The following is an 18483-nucleotide window of genomic DNA, read 5'->3' on the forward strand; positions in this document are numbered from 1 at the left end:
GGGTATCATCTGCCCACAGGGGAGCGAGGCAGGTGTAGGTGCTGGCACCCCAGGCCTGTCTCAGCCAGAGCCTCTAGTAATTGTATTAAAAATAAGTTTATTGATTATCTTGTCACCACCGAGGAGAAAGGAGGGCGTTGAGCTCTGGAGGTCAGACTGCAATGGGAGGCGGAAGGCCCAACCTGTACCTCCCCATTGAGAAGTCGCCCCCTCTCCCTCATTGTCGCCCACATTCTGATTTGTCTCGCATCCCCCACTCCCTCCCAAATCTGGACTAGGGATGTGGGGAGGCCTCCATAGCTCAATTCTCTTCAAGTCTAGACCAGGAGTGGTTAGGGAAGGGGGTATGTGCAGACCCTTGAGGTTCCCTCTGCAGCCCACCAAGGGCAGTAATAAATAACATCAGATTGATGGCTTAGAAGTCAGGGTCAAGGGAAGCAGCCAGGCAGACAGCGCTGTACTGGAGAAAGGGTTGGAGGGCCCATCAGGGAGGCCCCCCTCGAATCAGGCACTAACTAGTACAGGGAGTGGGGTGCTCGTGCCCCCGCAGCAGGGAGCCAGGGTGCAGCTGGCGTAGGGAAGGTGCATGGCCCTCCTCCGCTGGGCAAAGCTGGGAGCGGAGGTGCAGGCAGAAAGAGCGGAGACAAGCTTGAACCCAATGGCAGATTTCACGGAGATTTCCATCGCCCCCGCCTCTTCCGTGTGGGGAAACCTTTCCTCCTCTTGTGGGGGGGGGAGTCATGGAGAGGAAGTGGGGCTGTGGGGGGCCGGGGGGCCGCTTCCTCACTTCTAGGGGCAATGATCACCCCCCTGGCTGCCACCATGGCCCGATCCATGACAGCAGCCACCACGGACACAGGCTCAGGGGTGATCTCCACCTTGGGGGTGGGTGGGGGCAGGACAGGCCTGGGGGGTGGGGGTGGGGGCAGAGGTGGGGGCAGTGCATCGACTGGGGTTCCAGGCAGAAGGGGCAGCAGGGCGCTCAGGGCCTCACTCAGTTTGGTCAGTCCCTGCCGCAGGGTGCCAGCCAGCTCCCTGATGGCGTTGGCAGTCTCCTGCTGCGCCCGCAGGAAGTCCAGGGAGGGGTCCGGGCCGGAGAGCCCGGGCAGAGGTGGTGGAGGGGGCAGGGGACTGGGGGGCGAGGGTGCAGGTTGGACCTGCGGCGGTGGTGGGGGCGGTGGAGGTGGAGGGGCCGGGGGCGGTGGAGACAGTGCCAGCCGGGGCAGCTGGACGGTCTGCAGGGCTGGAGGGGACGAGGACTCACGCTCCTTGGGCGGGGGGCAGCCCCCTTCCTGGGGGTTGCAGGAGGGCCGGGCCCAGGGCTCCGGGCTGCTGGAGCCCCCCTTGCTGTGGGCTGGTGTATCTGTGGAGAGAGAGATGTGGGTAAGGCGTGCAGGACCCTGGGACAGTGTCTGCGTTTCCCCTTTCCACCTCCCACCCACCTCGGCCCCAGAGCCACGCTTTTTAAACTTAAGTTCGATCACGTCTTACAGCAGAAGCTCTTGTAGCCAGAGGAGAGGCGATATATTTAACAGGAACCTGGTGGCCTATGCCAGCCTTAGTGGGAACAGGGCCCTGGAGGTGCCCGGCTGAGCCGGCATTCTAGAAGGCTCTGAACCATCTGGATGCTCTGCCCCACCCATACCTCTCAGGCCTCCTTGCCGGATCCTGGGGAGGTAGAGAAGGCCGGGGAGAGAGATGTGGTGGCTGGAGCAGCAGGGGGCACTTCTGGAGGCCGGAGGAGGGGCTGTCTCCTGCCAGGACGACAGGATTTCAGCCTCAGCTCTGGTCTGTACCAGTTCAGCCCCAGGCTTGCTGGGCGTCCTTCTTCTCCTCTCACCCCGGGGCCTCACTCACACTCATGAACTTGAACACTGTCCACCTGCAGAGGCACGCAGACTTCCAGACCGGGCCTGCGCCTCTCCCTCCAGCTGTGTTTGTCTAACAATAGCTGACGCTCACGTGCCCACATCGGAGCTACTGGTCCTCCCCAAACCTGCCTCTCCCCCCACCTCGCCACCCCCATCTCAGCTGACCGCAGCTCCATCCTTCCAACTGCCCCAGCCAAAAACTTTCATTCTTTTTCTCTCCCAAGACCCCATCCACGTACAAACACCATGGGCTCGGCCTTCAAACGAATCTAACGTCCAACCGCTTCCGTCCACTTCCACACCCCCCACCCTGGTCCAACCGTCATCTCCCACCCAGACTAAGGCAACTGCCTCCTCACCGGGCTCCCTGCTTCCAGCCCTGTCCCTTACAGTTGGTTCTCCATGAGAGCCTCAAGGGTCCAGCTAAAATGCATGCCAGTTACGCTGCTGGGAAAGAAGCCAGTCACAGAGGACTCCATATCACATGATCCATTTATATGATACGTCCAAAACAGGTAAATGTACAAAGACGGAAAGTAGATTAGTGATTGCCTAGGGCTGGGTGGAGATGCGGCAGTGGGGGGGGGGGGAAGGCGAGGGGGTGAGGGCCCAGAGGTGCGGGGGGGTTTCTTTTCCCAGTGATGAAAGTGATCCGAAACTGACTACCGTGATGGTTGCAGGCTGTGAACGTGCTAAAAGCCACTGAACTGGAGGTGTGAAACGGGCAGGTTACATGGTATGGGAATTCTAGCTTAATGAGGGTGTTAGCCAATTCAAGTCAGCTGTTGTCTTTCTCTGCTCAGCCTTCCCCCAGCTCTCAACTCACTCAGAAAAAGCAAAGTCCTCAAAGACCCCCAAGGTTCTGCACATCTACCCCCACTGCCTCCCTGACCTCATCTCCCTCCCTGCTCTATCCCTTTTATCTTATTCGCTTGGCTCCACCATCTTGGTCTCTTACTGGCCCTCAAACACACTGAGGTGCTCCTGCCTCAGGGCCTTTGCATTTGCTATTCACTTGGCCTGGAAAGGTCTTTGCTGACACCTGCCTGGTGTCTTTTGGCCTCACCTCCTCAGGCCTCTGCTCAAAGGTAGCCTCTCTGGGAGGGCCTTCCTTCAGCCTCTGTCTTAAATAGCTTCCACTTCTGTCCTTTACCCTACCTGATTTTTGAAAAAAAAAAAAATCCTCACCCAAGGATATGTTTTTTAATTTTTTCTCTCTTTTTTAGATTTTATTTATTTTTAGAGAGAAAGGAAAGGAGAGAAACATCAGTATGTGGCTGCCTCTCACACACCACCTACTGGGGACCTGGCCTGCAACCCAGGCATGTGCCCTGAGTGGGAATCGAACCAGCGACACTTTGGCTCATAGTCCGGCACTCAATCCACTGAGCCACACTAGCCAGGGCTAGTGATTTTTTTTAGAGAGAGGAAGGGAGATATCCATGTGAGGGAGAAACACGGATTGGTTGCCTCTCGTATACACCCTGACAGGGAATCAAACTTGTAACCTGGGTATGGACCCTGACCAGGAATCGAACCGGCGACCTTTTGGTGTACTGGAGGACAAACCAGTCAACCAAGCCCCCTGGCCAGGGCCCCACCTGATCTATTGTGCCGATCTCCCCCTGGCATAGGACTGCTCCAAGCGTGTTGTCTGTCCCCTCCTGATGTCAGCTCCTCCAGGCAGGGCTTCGGTTTGTTCACTGCTCTTTACCCAGGGCTTTGAACAACGTCCAGCACAAAATCTGTGGTTTAGTGGAAGGACTGTGGCCCCCAGAGGGGGAGCACTGATGGGGCCGGCAGGCCCCAGGCCCTTGTAGCAACCTTCCCAAAGCTCCCTAGCACCCACAGGGGACAGCCCAGCGTCTCCTTGGGGCAATTCCTTGCCTTGGGACCAGTGCCCAGGCCGCCCCCGCACCTGCATCACCCCCACTCCCTGTACCACCCCTTGGCCAGCCCCAGCGTTCCCTCCTCAGGGAAGCCTGCTTCCTGGTCCTAGGTCACAGCAGAGCCCCCCTCTCTTCTCTTTTGATGACAGCCAGCCCCCTACAGCCCAGGATGCTGGGGGTCCGGCTCTCTGGGCCATGCAGGAGGGAGAGGAGGCCAGGAGACAGACGATGACCACAGCTCACAGTTGTCGGCCACTTTCCTGGCCAGGCCCTGGGCAAAGCCACTAAGCGCTCCTGTGTTACTTCCCAGAATCCTCTTAGACATTCTCTGGGGCAGGCTGCTGTCATTATCACTGCATCTTACAGATAAGGTGACTGAGGCCCAGAGAGGTGTCACAGAGCTGGTGAGTGGCCGAAGAGGGACTCGAACCCAGGCAGGCTCCCGATCCCACACTTTTAGTCACTCCCTGTGCAGGGACTGTGGGCTGGAGGGTGGCGAGTCTCACTCAAAAGGGGTCTGGGAACTGCTGTCACTTGAAAATGTGGCTTTACTGCCTACTAACTCTCCGCATCCACAGGGCTCATGGGGTCATGGGGGGTCATCACACGTTACAATCGTGTTTATTTATAAACTTTGAGCCTTGGGATGCGTGTGAGTGCCTGGGACCAAGGGACCCGATGACAGACCATCTTCCTGAGGACCATTACTGGGAGCCAGTCAGTGAGTTGCCTCCGGTACAGGCCTTAGTGCCCGACACACAGTAAATCCTCAGTGTCATTATTGTCATTGTTCTTCCACAGAGAAACGGTCCCTCCAAGGTCAACAAGCAGACCTCAGGCTGCCCCCGGCTGCTCAGTCCTCTGAGTTTTACACAGTGGGTATTCTGTGTGATATTGTAGTCAAGGCTGCTTTAAGCACATTCCTGCCTCAGGGCCTTTGCACCTGCTGTTTCCTCTATCTGGAGGGAGTGCTCTTTCCTCAAATGTCCACCCACTTGGCTCAATCCCTCTATCCAGGCCTCTGTTCAAATCTCACCTCCTCAGAGAAGCAGCCCTCCTCCCACCACTTAACACACTCTTAATGCTTTCTTTTTCTTCTTAGTTCTCACTTCCTGCACGTGACCTGCTTTGGATTCCTTGTTTCTGGTCTGCCTCCAGTAATCAGAATGTCAGCTCCATAAGACAAGGAAAATGGTCTTTCTGCACTGCATTCCCAGCATCCACAACACTGCCTGCCTCCGAGGAGGGGCTCAGTCACTCTCTGTGGAGGGAGAAGACAAGGTGTGACAAAGTGAGTTTGCTGTGTCCGCTCTAGCTCCACGGGGCCCTGTCACAGAAACACGGAGGTTTGAGTCACTCTGAGAACATGCGTTCTAAGTGACCATGTCTCTCTCCTGCTTAGGCACTTTCATGACCTCCAAATGCCCTCAAGATAAAGTCCAAAGTCTGACCTCCACTTACAAGCCACGTGTGAGCTCGTTCTGGCGTGCTCATGAGCTTTCAGAGGATCGTCAATGTTGTTATTGCCTGGCAACCCAGCCCAACAGTTAAGGGAATGGACTGTGAGTTGGACACAGCCTGTGTTCCAGTTTGATTCTTTTTTTTTCTTTATTTGAGAGAGAGACAGATACCGGTTTGTTGTTCCGTGTTGTTCCACTTATGTGTGCTGCATTCATCGGTTGATTCTTTATTTTTTCAAAGATTTTGTTTATTTATCTTTAGAGGGGGAAAGGTAGGGGAGAGGGAGAGAGAGATCCATGTATAGTTGCCTCTGGAGCAGTCCCTGTTGGGAACTGGCCTGCAACCCAGGCATGTGCCCTGACCAGGAATCAAACCACAATCCTTTGGTTTGCAGGCCCGCGCTCAATCCACTGAGCAACACCAGCCAGGTTGATTCTTGTGTGTGCCCTGACTGGGGATTGAACCCGCACCCCTGGCTTATCAGGATGACACTCTAACCAACTGAGCATCCTGCTAGGGCTGTATTCCGGTTTCAGCTCTACTATATACTGGCTGTGTGACCTTGGGTGGGTGAATGAACCTGTCTGAGTCACGTGATCCTGAACTGCTTTGTTTGATCATGTCCGTTCCTTTCTCAAAACCCTTCACAGTGTCTCCCCTCAGCACTTACGTATAACAGCCACACTCCTCACCTCAGCCTACAGGCCCTGCAGGGTCTGGTCTCAAACCTTATCTCCAAACATTTCCTTTCTCCAAGCTTTCCTCTCTCCCTCCTCTCCTCTCCTCTCCTCAGTGAATAAACTTCACAGTTTTCTCAACCAGTCAAGCTTTCTTGCTTCCCAGCCATTGCACATGCTAGTCCTTCTATCAGGAACACTTTCCCAGCTCTTCACCCTTACTCTGTGTCTCAGCTCTGATCTCTCCTCCTCCAGGAAGCCCTCCTTGACTTCCCAGGCCGGGTCAGCTGCTCGCTCTGAGTCACCACCGTCCATGCATCTGTCTTTCCCACTGGAGTGGAAGCCCCGGGAGGGTGGAGCTGTGGCGTCTCAGTCACAGACAGAAACACTGAGGTCTGATTCACCCTAAGAACAAGGGCCCAGCTGATCGTATCTCTCTCTCTTGCTTAACACACTTTCATGGCTCCCCAATGCCCTCAAGATAAAGTCCAAAGTCTGACCTTCAGTGTGTCCCCAACACTGCCCAGCACAGGGCAGGTGCCTGGGGAATAGCTGCAGAAGGAATAATGATCCAGGGTCAAGGCTAAGTGGGAAGTCTTGTGCTCAGCCCTCCACACCACCTCTACTCGTGCCACAAACTTAGGAGAGTTTCAAACCTCTATGAGACTTTGGTCTGTAAAAATGGTGAAACGGTTCCTACCTCATGGCACTGGCAATTGTATCGCGATCTAACAGTGTGTGTTCAGGAGGCTGTATATGAAGCAATTTGTGCATATTAATTCATCTTCACAGCAACATTTGCGTGGGGACTGCTTTTTATCCCCATTTGACAGATGCAGAAACTGACTCACAATAACTGAGCCAAAACGGCACAGCTGAGAGGCAAAGTTGTGCCTGGAGGCCAGGCTGCCTCCAGAGTCGCTGCCCCACAAGGGATTAGTAAATGCAGTCTGAGCCCATGACCCCCCCCACACCCCGCCACCAGGGTGGATTGTGGGGCCAGGACCTCCTAGGTCCTTACTCTGGTAGGCACTAGCTATGAGACCCGAGGCAACTCATCCCACCGTTCTGAGCCTCAGTTTTCCACGGTTTAAAATTGGGATAACAGCATCCACCTCACAGGGTTGTGGTGAGGATTCCACGCGCTACGTAAAGGGCTTGGACCAGTGCCAGACACACAGCAAACCCTCTGACTGTTGTGTCTTGCTAAGTTGATGGTGAAGGAACTCACCTGCCCGTCGGTCTTCCCTGCGGTCCTCCGATAGCACATAGCCTTGGGCGCAAGCGCTTGGGGCCGGTGGCTGTGAGGAGGCGGCCGCGGGGGGCTGCTCGGCCCCTGCACCAGCTCCTGGCCCTGCCACCCCTGGCCCGAGGATGGCAAAAATGGTCTCCTCCTCGGCGGAGAAGGCGTCCTCGGCGGCAGCCCCAGCACCCTGCGTGGAGTGCGGCACGCGGGCCAGCTTCTCCTTGGTGCGGCGCTTGAAGTCGTTCCAGCGCTTCTGCACCTCCTGGCCAGTGCGCTTCCAGCTGGTGATGCCGTTGATCTTGGCCGCGATGCCGTCCCACACACGCCGCCGCTCCGCCACACTCACCCGACGGCTCTGCGCGCCGTAGAGCTGCGGGTAGTGGGCGCGCACCTCCCGGATCAGGATCTGGTTCTCTTCGAAGGAGAAGCGCGGCTTGCGCAGCCGGGTGGTCTCTTCCGCTTCGCCCGCCACCGCCGCCGCGGAGGCCATGGCGCCCCCCAACGCCGCCGCCTTCGTCCGGCTGCCTGGCGCATGGGGGGCGCCGGCGCTGCGGGCACAGGGCACACTGTGCTGGAGGGGGCTCCGCGTCCTGCGCCGCCAGCCCCACCCCGGCCGCTGCGACACTGGCTCCTAAGTCCCCGGGCGGATGGGGGGCGATGGGCTGTGGGGGACAGTCAAAGTGCCTAATAATGACTGACATCGTTGAGTGATCCTTTCGTGCCCGTGCGGCGCAGAGTGCCGAGCCGAGGAGTTGTTGGAAATTGGGGGAGGGTCTGAAGGGGCGGAGGGAAAGGAGGAAACGCGGAAGAAGGGGTGTCTGCAGGAATTAGAGGAGAATGGGGGCACAGGGGAAATGGAAGGCGAATGGGGGTGTCTCGCAGGTTGAAGATGCGTGGGGGTGATGGGGCAAGAGATGCAAAAGGGGAGATGCAGCAAGGCGGGGGAGACGCGGAGCAGAGGGGCGCTCTGGGGGTTCCAGGCCAATGGGACGTCAGTAGTCAGCAATGCCGCTTTGAGACGGGGGTCCTCAGAGGGGATGCACGGGCATAATGGTGAGTTGGGGACTCTCAGGCAGTGGGGGAGCTGGGACGGCGAAATGTTAGGAATTAGGGTCTGCAGAGACTGCAGGGGCTCTGGGGATTGCCAGAAATTCAGGGGAGCTCTGGGGGAAACGGGGGTCTTGGATTAGGAGAGGACACGGAGGCCCGGGGGGACTCCTGGAGCAGTGAGGGTCTTGGGGTGGGGGGGGACCGAGTCGGGCCGAGGGTCACTCACCGGCGCCGCCGCAGCCCCCGCCTGCCCGCCGGTCAGGGCTTGGGCTTCTGCGGCCTCTTCCCTCTCCCCCGCCTCTCTCGGGCCCCCCACCTCTGGACCCCGCCTCCCGCGGCCGGGAGAGCCATGGCGCAGGCGCACCTAGGGCCGGTCGGTCCCCAACGCCCTTACCGCCTGGGTTTCATGCCTTCCCCCGGCCTCCGCCAGCGGGCCGCAGCCCCCAGATGCCATAGCGGCGCAGGCGCAGAACCCCATCTCACGCATGCGCGCCCCTCGCCTCCAGGCGCGGTACCCAAGTCTGCTTCCCTGCGCAGGCGTAGCAGTCCTCGGAGGAGGCAGGAGAGGTGATAGTTGAGAGCGTTGGGACCAAGCGGCATCCCCGCCTTTCGGACAGCCTTTCGGCCCACCAGTGCGATTACTCTGCCTGAGTCTTTATTTCTTGGAGAAAGGGGAGGGAGGCGGCCCTGGAGGAATGCGCTTCGCTTCCTGACAACTGTGTGGCGCGATGGGGGGGTGGTTGCCATGAGAAAATCGAGCTGTCGCCCCTTTATTCCCGCCCCTGCACGGGACTGCTTGGGATTTCCTAACCACTTATTACTCTTAGGGGCGGGGCACACTGGGGATATTCTACGCAGGGTGGGTGCAGTAACTATGGCAACGCATAAATCGTACAACCTTTCCTGGGGTCCCCCTTGTCCACACCTTTACCTGCAAGCACCTGGAAGGATATCTGAGTGAGACCCTCTTGAGTAGCGAGGGTGATCCTGGCGAGGGCATGACTTCGAGCCACTGCGTGGAGACAGGAATGACTAGAACATGAGCTAGGTGAGCTGGGCTAAGAAATTTGTAGTTTCCTATCATGCAAGAATCCTCAAGGTCATTCAGCAAACGGTGCTTCGTGTATTCAACAAATATTTATTGAGCGCCTACACAGTTCCAGGTGCAGTGAATACAAAAGAAACAAATCTAGTCCTCATGGAGCTCACTTTTTGATACTTGCGAGGATCAGACAATTAACAAAATAATAATTAAGGCACATAAGTGAGAAGGGGATAACTGTGATAAAAAAAATGGAAGGAAAAGGGTTTGGGGACTATGGTGTGCCTGTGTGTAATTTTAAAATAAGGTGGCTATAGCCCTGGCTGGTGTGACTCAGTGAACTGAGGCGGCCTGAGAACCAAAGGGTTGCCAGGTTCGATTCCTAGTCAGGGCACATGCCTGGGTTGTAGGCCAGGTCCCCAGTAGCAAGTGCATGAGAGGCAACCACACAATGATGTTTCACTCCCTTTCTTCCTCCATCCCCCTCTGTCTAAAAATAAATAAAATAAATATTTTAAAAAATAATATAACGTGGCCATGGGAGGCTTCCCAAGAAGGTGACATTTGAGTAGAGAGGTGAAGCTGATGAGGAAGCAAGTGCAATCAGGGGCAGGACTTTGCCTATTGTTTTCCAGGAACGTGCAGGAGGCCAGTGGGAATGGAGGGAGTCAGGGACGGGCAGGATGTGGAACCAGATGGTGCAGGGTCTTGTGGGTCACTGTGAGGACTTTGGCCTTTACCTGAGACAAGGTCCATGGGAAGACCTTGCACTGCAGAAGGCCTCTATTTGATTCTGGTTTTAATAAGATTCCTCTGGGGCCCTGACTTTAGGGAGCCAGGCTGGAAGCGGGGTGCCCAGTGAGGAGACCACTACAGTGGTTCAGGTGATGCTGGCTCCAACCAGGGAGGTAGCCAGGGAGTGGCATTGGGTACAGGAAGTGAGACAGAAGTCGAGGGTGACTCCAGTGTCTTTGGCCTGAGTAACAGGAAGGATGGACCTGCTAGAAGCAAAGATGGGCAAGGCTGACGGAAGATCAGGAGTTCAAGTTGGCCTAAACCTGAGATGCTCTTTAGTCACCCAGGTTCAAAGGGCAGATAGGTAGTTGAGTATTTGAGTCTGGACTTCCGGGGAGAGGTTCAGTCTTGAGATAGAAATTTCGGAGTTGTCGGTGTGTAAATGACACATAAGTCCCTAAGGCTGAAGAGGTTAACAAGGGAGCAAGTGCATATAGAAAATTAGTCCCACCCTGGCTGGTATAGCTCAGTGGATTGAGCACTGCCTGTGAACAAAAAGGTCACTGGTTCGATTCCCAGTCGGGGCACATGCCTGGGCTGCAGACCAGGTCCCCAGTAGGGGGCTCTTGAGAGGCAACCACACACTGATGTTTCTTTCCCTCTCTTTCTACCTTCCTTCTCCTCTCTCTAAAGATAAATAAATACAATCTTAAAGGGAAAAGAAGTCCATGCCCTGAGACCGGGCATTCCACATAGAAGACTAGGGACCACAAAGGATGGTGGGGAGGAGTTACAGGAGCACCGACATTGTCTGACACAGTGCAGGCCGAGCAACGGTGCAAATCAAGGAGGAGGGAAAAGTCAGCGATGCCTGACCCTGCCTAGAGGCCACATCTGAGGAAGACTGAGAACTGACCCCTGGAGCTAGCAAGAGAGAAGCCACCAGTCGTCTCAGGAAAGAGTGAGAGGGTGCCAGTGTAGGCGATGCTTTTTAGCACAGAAAAACGTGGTGGTGTCTGATGGGGGGATGGGGTCTTGATGTTACCTGAGCGGGTCTGCCTGGGGCCAGCCACTAGGGTGCGGGTCCTTGACTTCATTGTAGGAAAGATGTCACAACACGGGTCCAGGTGACCTGGAGATGTTTATCACAGCTGGGGACAGGGAAACAAGGGAAGGTCTTAAGGTGGAAGAAGCAGGAGGAGAGAGAAAGAGGAAAAGGGGGCCTTGGAGACAGGGTCAGGGGGTTGGCCCGGGACGAGATACCCGCTGCCCATTGCTCCCCTGTTGCTGGTCTCCTGGGGACCCTTGGAGCTTAGGAGAAAGTCAGCAGGGATACAAGGCGTGGGTACAGGCTCTCCAGCGAGAGCGCACAAGGGTCCTTCGTCTTGAGGCTTTTTATCTTTGCAGAGCGAATCCTAGGAGAGGCCTCAGGGGAGGGTCTTAACCGAATACTCCATTAACTTTCAGGGTGTGTCCTTCAATATAATCGATTCATTAAAATGTGCATATAGAGGGGTTAGGGTTATTTTCTGGTTAGTATTATTTTTATTTTTAAAGATTGTATTTATTTATTTTTAGAGAGAGGGTAACTGAGGGAGAAAGAGAGGGAAAGAAACATTAACATGTGGTTGCCTCTCGTGCGCCCCCTACTGGGGACCTGGCCCGCAACCCAGGCATGCACCCTGACTGGGAATCGAACCTGCAGCCCTTTGGTGCAGAGGCCTGCGCTCAGTCCACTGAGCTACACCAGCCAGGACTATTTTTAAAGAACATTCCTGAAGAGGGACCAGAACCAAGGCTGGGTTGTCCCATTAAGTCTAGAATGTGCAAACCGTTTGCTTCTAAGTGTCCTTGTTTAGGGAAGAGTCACCTTGTGATTCATTAGCTGGCTGTAAATCGCTCACATTGTTTAGCCTTGTTTCATTATTGTGTCTCAATTTCCCGTATTTCACTTGTCAAGGAACTTCACCAGCTGCTTAGGGTCCTGCCACATCCACGCGGCTCTTTTCAGATGGCAGATGGAACAGTATGTCGCCTGCCAATGAGGATGATCTCAAAGAGGGGAGATCGGTGCTACAGAGGAGAAAGGGGAGAATTGCCAGAGCCATGTCCTTGTGCAGGCGTGGAGGGAGGGGTCCAGGGCCCAAGTAGAGGGCCGGTTGGAGGGGTGTGGGCTGTTCAGCCACAGTGAGCAGGAGGAGGGGGCGCATGGGCCTGGAGGCAGACAGGCGGCGAGACGGGGTGTCAGGAACACACAAACTTTCTCCTCTGGTTCCTCACGTCATCTCAGTAGAGTAGAAAGCAGGGTCAGGGCGAGGGGGCGATGCTGAGGTTGGAGAGAGGAGAAAGCATGAAATCGTGAGTGAGGAGCCAGGGAAAGATAGACACATAGAAAGAACCAAGCACTTGAGGTGGTTGGATCTGAAATTGAAACGAGATGAGTCGCTGCGGCTGCGTGTTGTTCTCTGACCATACTGTTTTTGAGCGGGTGCAGGTACAGACTGGGTGGCAGTGACTTTCACCAGGGCTGGGGTTATAGGAGGTCCCACAATGTGCCCCATGAGGGGACAGGGTCCAACAGTCCGGGGAAGCCCCTGCAGGTCCTTCTGGGCAACATTAAGGAGCTTAAATGCTATCCTACAGGCAGTGGATTCTGAGCCAGCAACTGTCTAATGTGAGCTTTAGAAAGGTCCCTTGGCTGTGATGTGGAGGGTGGCTGAGAGGGGGCAAGACTGTTGTCCAGAGTCAGGTGAGGAGTCTAGAGTTGGGGGAGGGAAGGAGTGGGGGTGGGGGATACTGGGCCAGGGCAGGGATGGTGGGAAAGGTAGAAATTGCCCTGACCAGGTGGCTCAGTTGGTTGGAGCATTGTCCCGTACATCGAAAGGTTGCAGGTTCAATCCCCAGCTGGGGTGCGTAAGGGAGGCAACCAATCAATGTTTTTTTTTCTCTCTCCCTCTCTCAAGTTAATAAAATGTATCCTCGAGTGAGGATTAAAAATGAACAAAGGCCCTGGCTGGTGTAGCTCAGTGGATTAAGCACGGGCTGCGAACCAAAGGGTTGCCAGTTCGATTCCCAGTCAGGGCTAGTGCCTGGGTTGCGCGCCAGGTCCCCGGTGGGGGCCAGGTGAGAGGCAACCACACATTGATATCTCTCTAACTTTCTTTCTCCTTCCCCTCCCCTCTCTCTAAAAATAAATAAATAAAATCTTTAAAAAAAATGAACAAAGGAAGGTGGAAAGTAGTTGGGAGGCATCTGAAAGGCAGGCTGTAAAGAGCGCAAAGACTTCCAGGCTGGTGGGCGGGAAGGCAGATGAGGAGGTGGCACCCAGTTCTCTGGCCCAGGGCCCAGTTGGGGGGACAGGGTCATTTAGGATATGGTGAGCATTAGGTGCTCAATGGGTGACATGAGTTGAATTGTGTCCCCCCCCAAAAAGAGATTTGAGGTCCTACCCCTCAGGACTGCAGAATGTGACTTTATTTGGAATAAGAGATGTCATTAGTACAGAGGACATCATCCTACAGTAGGGCCCTCCACCCAATATGACTGGTGTCCTCATAAGAAGAGGAGAGCCCTGGATGGTATAGCTCAGCGGATTGAGCACGGGCCTGCAAATCAAAGGGTTGCTGGTTCGATTCCCAGTGAGAGCACAGGCCTGGATTGCGCGCCAGGTCCCCAGGAGGGGGTGCATGAGAGGCAACCACACATTGAAGTCTCTCCCTGTCTCTTTCTCCTTCCCTCCCCCTCTCTCTAAAAGTAAAGAAATAAAAATCTTTTAAAAAGGCACACAGAGGAAGGCAAAGGCAGAGACTGGAGTGCACCAGCCTTGGGCTGGGCTGCCAGATGCTGGGAGAGGCGAGGAAGGGTCCTCCCCCCCGAGAGACTGGGAGGGAGTGTGGCCCTCCCTGCTAGTGGCGTGATTTCAGATTTCTAGCCTCCAGAACCGTGAAAGGATACATATTTGTTGTTTCAAGCCACCCAGTTTGCGGCATTGCTACTGCAGCCCTCGGAAATGAACTCGCCGGGCACCTGGGATGCTGCTGGCGCCACAGGAGTCTGGGCTGAGGGACGATTTGAGTCTAAGTCAGGTGTGGAGCTGTGAGAAGACAGGAGTCGTGGCGTCATGACAGAGGGGAGACTCTGGAGTTGGGTAGGTTGTGGGTGTGTTGAGGCAGGGTGCAGGAGGTCAAGGGCAAGGTCTCTGGGAGAGAGGTGAATTGGGGAGGGCATCCTAAGGCACGTTTCCCAAACTGTGGGTCCTGACCCATGGATGGGTTCACAAAAACATTCAGTGGGTTGAAAGCCGCATTTACAAATAAAATAAAATGAAATGGAAAAAATCAAGGAAGATAACAAAACAGAATAGGAGCCCTGGCCGGGTGGCTCAGTTGGTTGGAGCATCGTCCCGTACACCAAAAGGCTGCGGGTTCAATTCCCTGTCAGGGCACACGCCTAAGTCGTGGGTTTGATCGTTGGTCAGGGCCCATGCAGGAAGCAACCAGTCGATGTTTCTCTCTCGTGTCCATGTTTCTCTCCCTCTTCCTCTCTCTCTGAAATCAGTAAACATCCTCAAGTGAGGATAAAGAAAAAACTATAGGAAATGATCAGAATACATTATAAGTAGTAAGGGAAGTCATGCTTTGAGGGACTTGTCTCAGTTGTTTATTCTCAGAGGTTTTTAAAAGACATCACGGGATAGTGGAAATCACTCCCCTCTGGAGCCAGGCTGTCTGGTTGCAGATTTTCCCACGTGACCCGAAACAGGCGGCTTAGCTTCCCTGGGCCATGGCGCTCCTCTCTGGGACGTGGGGATCCATCAACCCTCGTATCTGCCTCATGGGAGCGTTGTGAGTATTAACTGGGTCAATTACCCATAAAGTATTTGAACAGTTTCTGGCATGTAATAATTGCTTGGTTATTTTTTAAAAGATTTTATTTATTCATTTTTAGAGAGAGGGGGAGAGAAGGAGAGAGGGAGAGAAACATCCATGTGTGGTTGCCTCTCACACGCCCCCTACTGGGGACCTGGCCCGCAACCCAGGCATGTGCCCTGACTGGGAATCGAACTGGCGACACTTTGGTTTACAGCCCGCGCTCAATCTACTGAGCCACACCAGCCAGGGCTGCTTGGTTACTACAACTAAGATGACTCTTTCTGAACTTTGGTTTCCAAGGCGCGTGTGTATGTGTGTGTGTGTGTGCACACGTGGTGTGTCAGATCACGATGGGAAATTTCTCATTGTGGGGTGCAACAGAGAATGAAGGGAACTGGACCTGGGAGGGGAAACCTCAGCTCTGTCCTTTAAGGCTTTCCAAGCACTGAGTCAGGCGCACCCAGATTACCGGGGATAATCTCCCTTACTTAATGTCAACTAAGTGCAGTGTATAAGCTTTCTTTTTAAATCCTCACCGGAGGAAATGTTTATTGATTTTAGAGAGAGAAAGGAAAGGAGAGAGAGAGAGAAACATCGATTGGTTGAGTCCCGTATGCACCTGGGCACCTGGCCCAGGGCACCTGGGCACCTGGGCACCTGGGCACCTGGCCCACCGCAGCCCAGCTGTGAGTCCTGACTGGGAATTGAATCCGCAACTTTTTGGTGTACGGGGACGACGCTGCACCCGTCTGAGCCACCGGCCAGGGCAACCGAGGACTGACTCTGATTGCATCTGACTCTGATTGCATCTCAAATGCCTGCATGGCAACCCTGGGACCAGTGTTTGAATAGCTGGGGACGGGAGCCTTGCCATGTTGACACGTCAAACGGACCGTGGCAACCGCAGACATGATCAGTGACTAAATCGTGCAGCGTGTTTGATGGCGGTTGGGTGTTAAAGTGGAAAGAAAGGTGGAGCAGGTAAGATGGGGGTCAGGACTGGGAGAAGGGGAAGGCCTGAGAGGGAAGGTGACATTTGACCCAAGAGGAACTGCAGGAGGTGAGGGAGCAAGCCTTGTGGGAATCTGGGGCCAGAGTGATTGATCCCAGGAGGGGGCAGAGTGTGTGCAAAGGTCCCGTGGCAGATGTATCTTGAAGCATTTCAGGAGCAGGGAGAAGAGAATTGGTGAAGATGTCAGAGAGAGGCCATGGCGAGGCCTTTGGCCTTTACTCTGACTGAGGCAGGGACCGTGAGAGGGCTGCGTGCCGAGGAGGGGCATGAGCTGACTTGTGCTGTAACGGGATCGCTTTGGTTGAGGCTGGAATGGATGCTCTATGGGGTGTCCAACCCACGGCCCTGCAGGCTGCATGGGGCCCGGAATGGTTAGGAGTGTGGCCCAACACAACATTGTAAATTTACCGAAAACCTTTTTTTTCTTTTCTTTTTTTTAAAGATTTTATTTGTTTATTTATCTTTAGAGGGGAAGGAGAGAGGGAGAGAAACATCAATGTATGGTTGCCTTTTGTGCGCCCCCTGCTGGTAGTTAGCCTGCAAGGAACCGGCCTGCAACCCAGGCATGTGCCCTGACTGGGAATCGAACCACGATCGTCTGGTTCGTAGGCCTGCGCTCAATCCACTGAGCTACGCCAGCCAGGTCCCTTTTTTTTTCTTTTTGCTCATCAGTTTTCGTTAGTGTTTGTGTATTTAACGCGTGGCCCAAGACAGCTCTTCTTCTTCCAGTGCGGCCCAGAGACGCCAAAAGGTTGGGCACCCCTGTGAGAGGTCAAGAGCAGAAACGGAACCCAGTGAGGAGGTGACTGCATGTTCCTGGTGAGAGCGGGTGTTGGGGAGCAGGCGGTGGTGGAGCATTTTGGGGTGAGGTGGTCAGGGTCTGGGTGTATTCAGAGGGTAGAGCCGGCAGGATTTCCTGATGAGTATGTGATTTCCCTTTTGGACACGATGAGACATCCCAGCGGGTATTTCTTAGGCAGTTGTATAGGATGAGAGTGGAGTCTGGGAGAAGGGTTTGCGTTTGGCAGAATGCCTGCAAGAGAAGGGAGGCAAAGAGGGAGGAAGGAGAAGAAAGGGAGGAGGGAGAGAAGGAAGGAAGGAGACCGAAAGGACAGACTGAAAGACACCTAAAGAGAGAAACAGCCCTGGCTGGTGTGGCTCAGTGGATTGAGTGCCAGCCTGTGAACCAAAGGGTTGCGGGTTTGATTCCCAGTCAGGGCACATGCCTGGGTTTCGGGCCAGGTCCCCAGTAGGGGGCGTGCGAGAGGCACCCACACGTTGATGTTTCTCTCCCTCTCTTTCTCCTTCCCTTCCCCTCTGCCTAAAAATAAATAAATAAATAAATAAATAAATGCTAACAGAAAGCTGAACCTAAAAGTGATCTCTCAACATGCTCAGTACAGGTTAAAAACAAAGAGACTTTGGTTAACGGAGCTACCTTTCCCCCTCAATTGTGGAAAATTCTCTGGAATGGCCCAGATTCTGTTCAACATTGGACATCAGCTTTAACCTACAGTCGCAACACACCAGGACCCTTGAACCCAGGGCAGGTGCACAAATTCGGTTTCTGAGACCCACCAGACGGTGGGCACTGAGGACACAGCGGGAGGTGCGGTTAAAAAATTCAGGGCGCAGTGGTTGCTTTGTGGGGTTCCAGGGCGATCTTTAATGGATCTAGTTTTTCTTCCCCGTTGTAAGAGGGTGCAGAACTGCCCCTCCCCCTCCGGATCCCCAAGTGGTGCCGCAGGGAGGCGGGAGGGGGTCACTCGGAAGCATTTGCTTCCTCGGCCTATTGACCAGCCTCTGACCCTCTCTGTTCTGCTCTAGAATGCACAGAGGGGCTCCCCGGGCGCCTGAGCAGGCGTCCAGTCCCGTGGCTGCCCTCCAGGCCCGTTCTGCCCCTAGGCGGCCTGCTCAGGGCCCAGGAGGCTGCCCGCACTCCCCATCCCCCAGCTCCCTCGTCTCTGGTTCCTGGGAGGGACCCGAAGGGGGTGGGGGAGGTGCCGGAGTCGGAGTAGCCCTCCCGCAACCTGTCTCAACACGCTCACCGCTCACGGCCCCGCACAGCTGCATGAACAGACCTCTGCCCAGGGCTGCCTGGCTCCGGCCCAGATGGCCCCTCAGCCCAGACTCCTGCCGCGCCAACAGCCTCCCGATGCCCAGCGCCTTCATTCCGAGGGCTGTCATAACAACAGCACAAAACTGCACAAACTGGGTGGCTTAGAACAACGGAAGCGCTGCCCCTGGCCGAGTGGGTCAGTTGGTTGGAGCTTCGTCTCTCCTTACGCCACAAGGCTGCGGGTTCAATCCCCAGTCAGGGCCTGTAAGAAGGCAGCCAATTGATGTTTCTTTCCTTCTCTCTCTCCACCTCTCTTTAAAATCAATAAACATGTCATCAGGTGAGGACCCTTAAACAAAGGAAAAACAGAACTGCATTCCCTCACATGNTAACAACAGCACAAAACTGCACAAACTGGGTGGCTTAGAACAACGGAAGCGCTGCCCCCGGCCGAGTGGGTCAGTTGGTTGGAGCTTCGTCTCTCCTTACGCCACAAGGCTGCGGGTTCAGTCCCCAGTCAGGGCCTGTAAGAAGGCAGCCATGTTTCTTTCCTTCTCTCTCTCCACCTCT

General features: G+C 54.9%; 1 protein-coding gene across 3 annotated transcripts; it reads right to left on the reverse strand.

Moving 5' to 3' along the window:
- Nucleotides 1–77: 77 nt before the first annotated feature.
- Nucleotides 78–8776, reverse strand: MYPOP (Myb related transcription factor, partner of profilin). 3 transcript variants are annotated; one of them, XM_037058935.1, is made up of 3 exons: nucleotides 8589–8776; nucleotides 7130–7692; nucleotides 78–1363 (listed from the first exon to the last, which is right to left on the reverse strand). In XM_037058935.1, exons 1-3 carry the CDS (start codon nucleotides 8600–8602, stop codon nucleotides 669–671), a joined length of 1272 nt encoding a protein of 423 aa, XP_036914830.1. In that variant the 5' UTR covers nucleotides 8603–8776; the 3' UTR covers nucleotides 78–668. The 3 variants fall into 3 exon arrangements, with proteins under 3 accessions (XP_036914830.1, XP_036914850.1, XP_036914840.1); XM_037058955.1 differs by having other exon boundaries at nucleotides 7130–7806; XM_037058945.1 differs by lacking the exon at nucleotides 8589–8776 and adding an exon at nucleotides 8421–8553 and having other exon boundaries at nucleotides 7130–7806.
- Between the last annotated feature and the right edge of the window lie 9707 nt (nucleotides 8777–18483).

Source organism: Sturnira hondurensis, unplaced genomic scaffold (genome assembly GCF_014824575.4).
Source record: "Sturnira hondurensis isolate 20B ecotype Veracruz unplaced genomic scaffold, ASM1482457v3 Scaffold0001020, whole genome shotgun sequence".
Lineage (NCBI taxonomy): Eukaryota > Metazoa > Chordata > Mammalia > Chiroptera > Phyllostomidae > Sturnira > Sturnira hondurensis.

Excerpts from the sequence above, each read along its gene's own strand:
- MYPOP (XM_037058935.1), bottom strand. Across the intron at positions 1,364-7,129 it reads CAGGGAAGACCGACGGGCAG|ATACACCAGCCCACAGCAAG; the intron begins GTGAGTTCCTTC and ends CTCTCTCCACAG.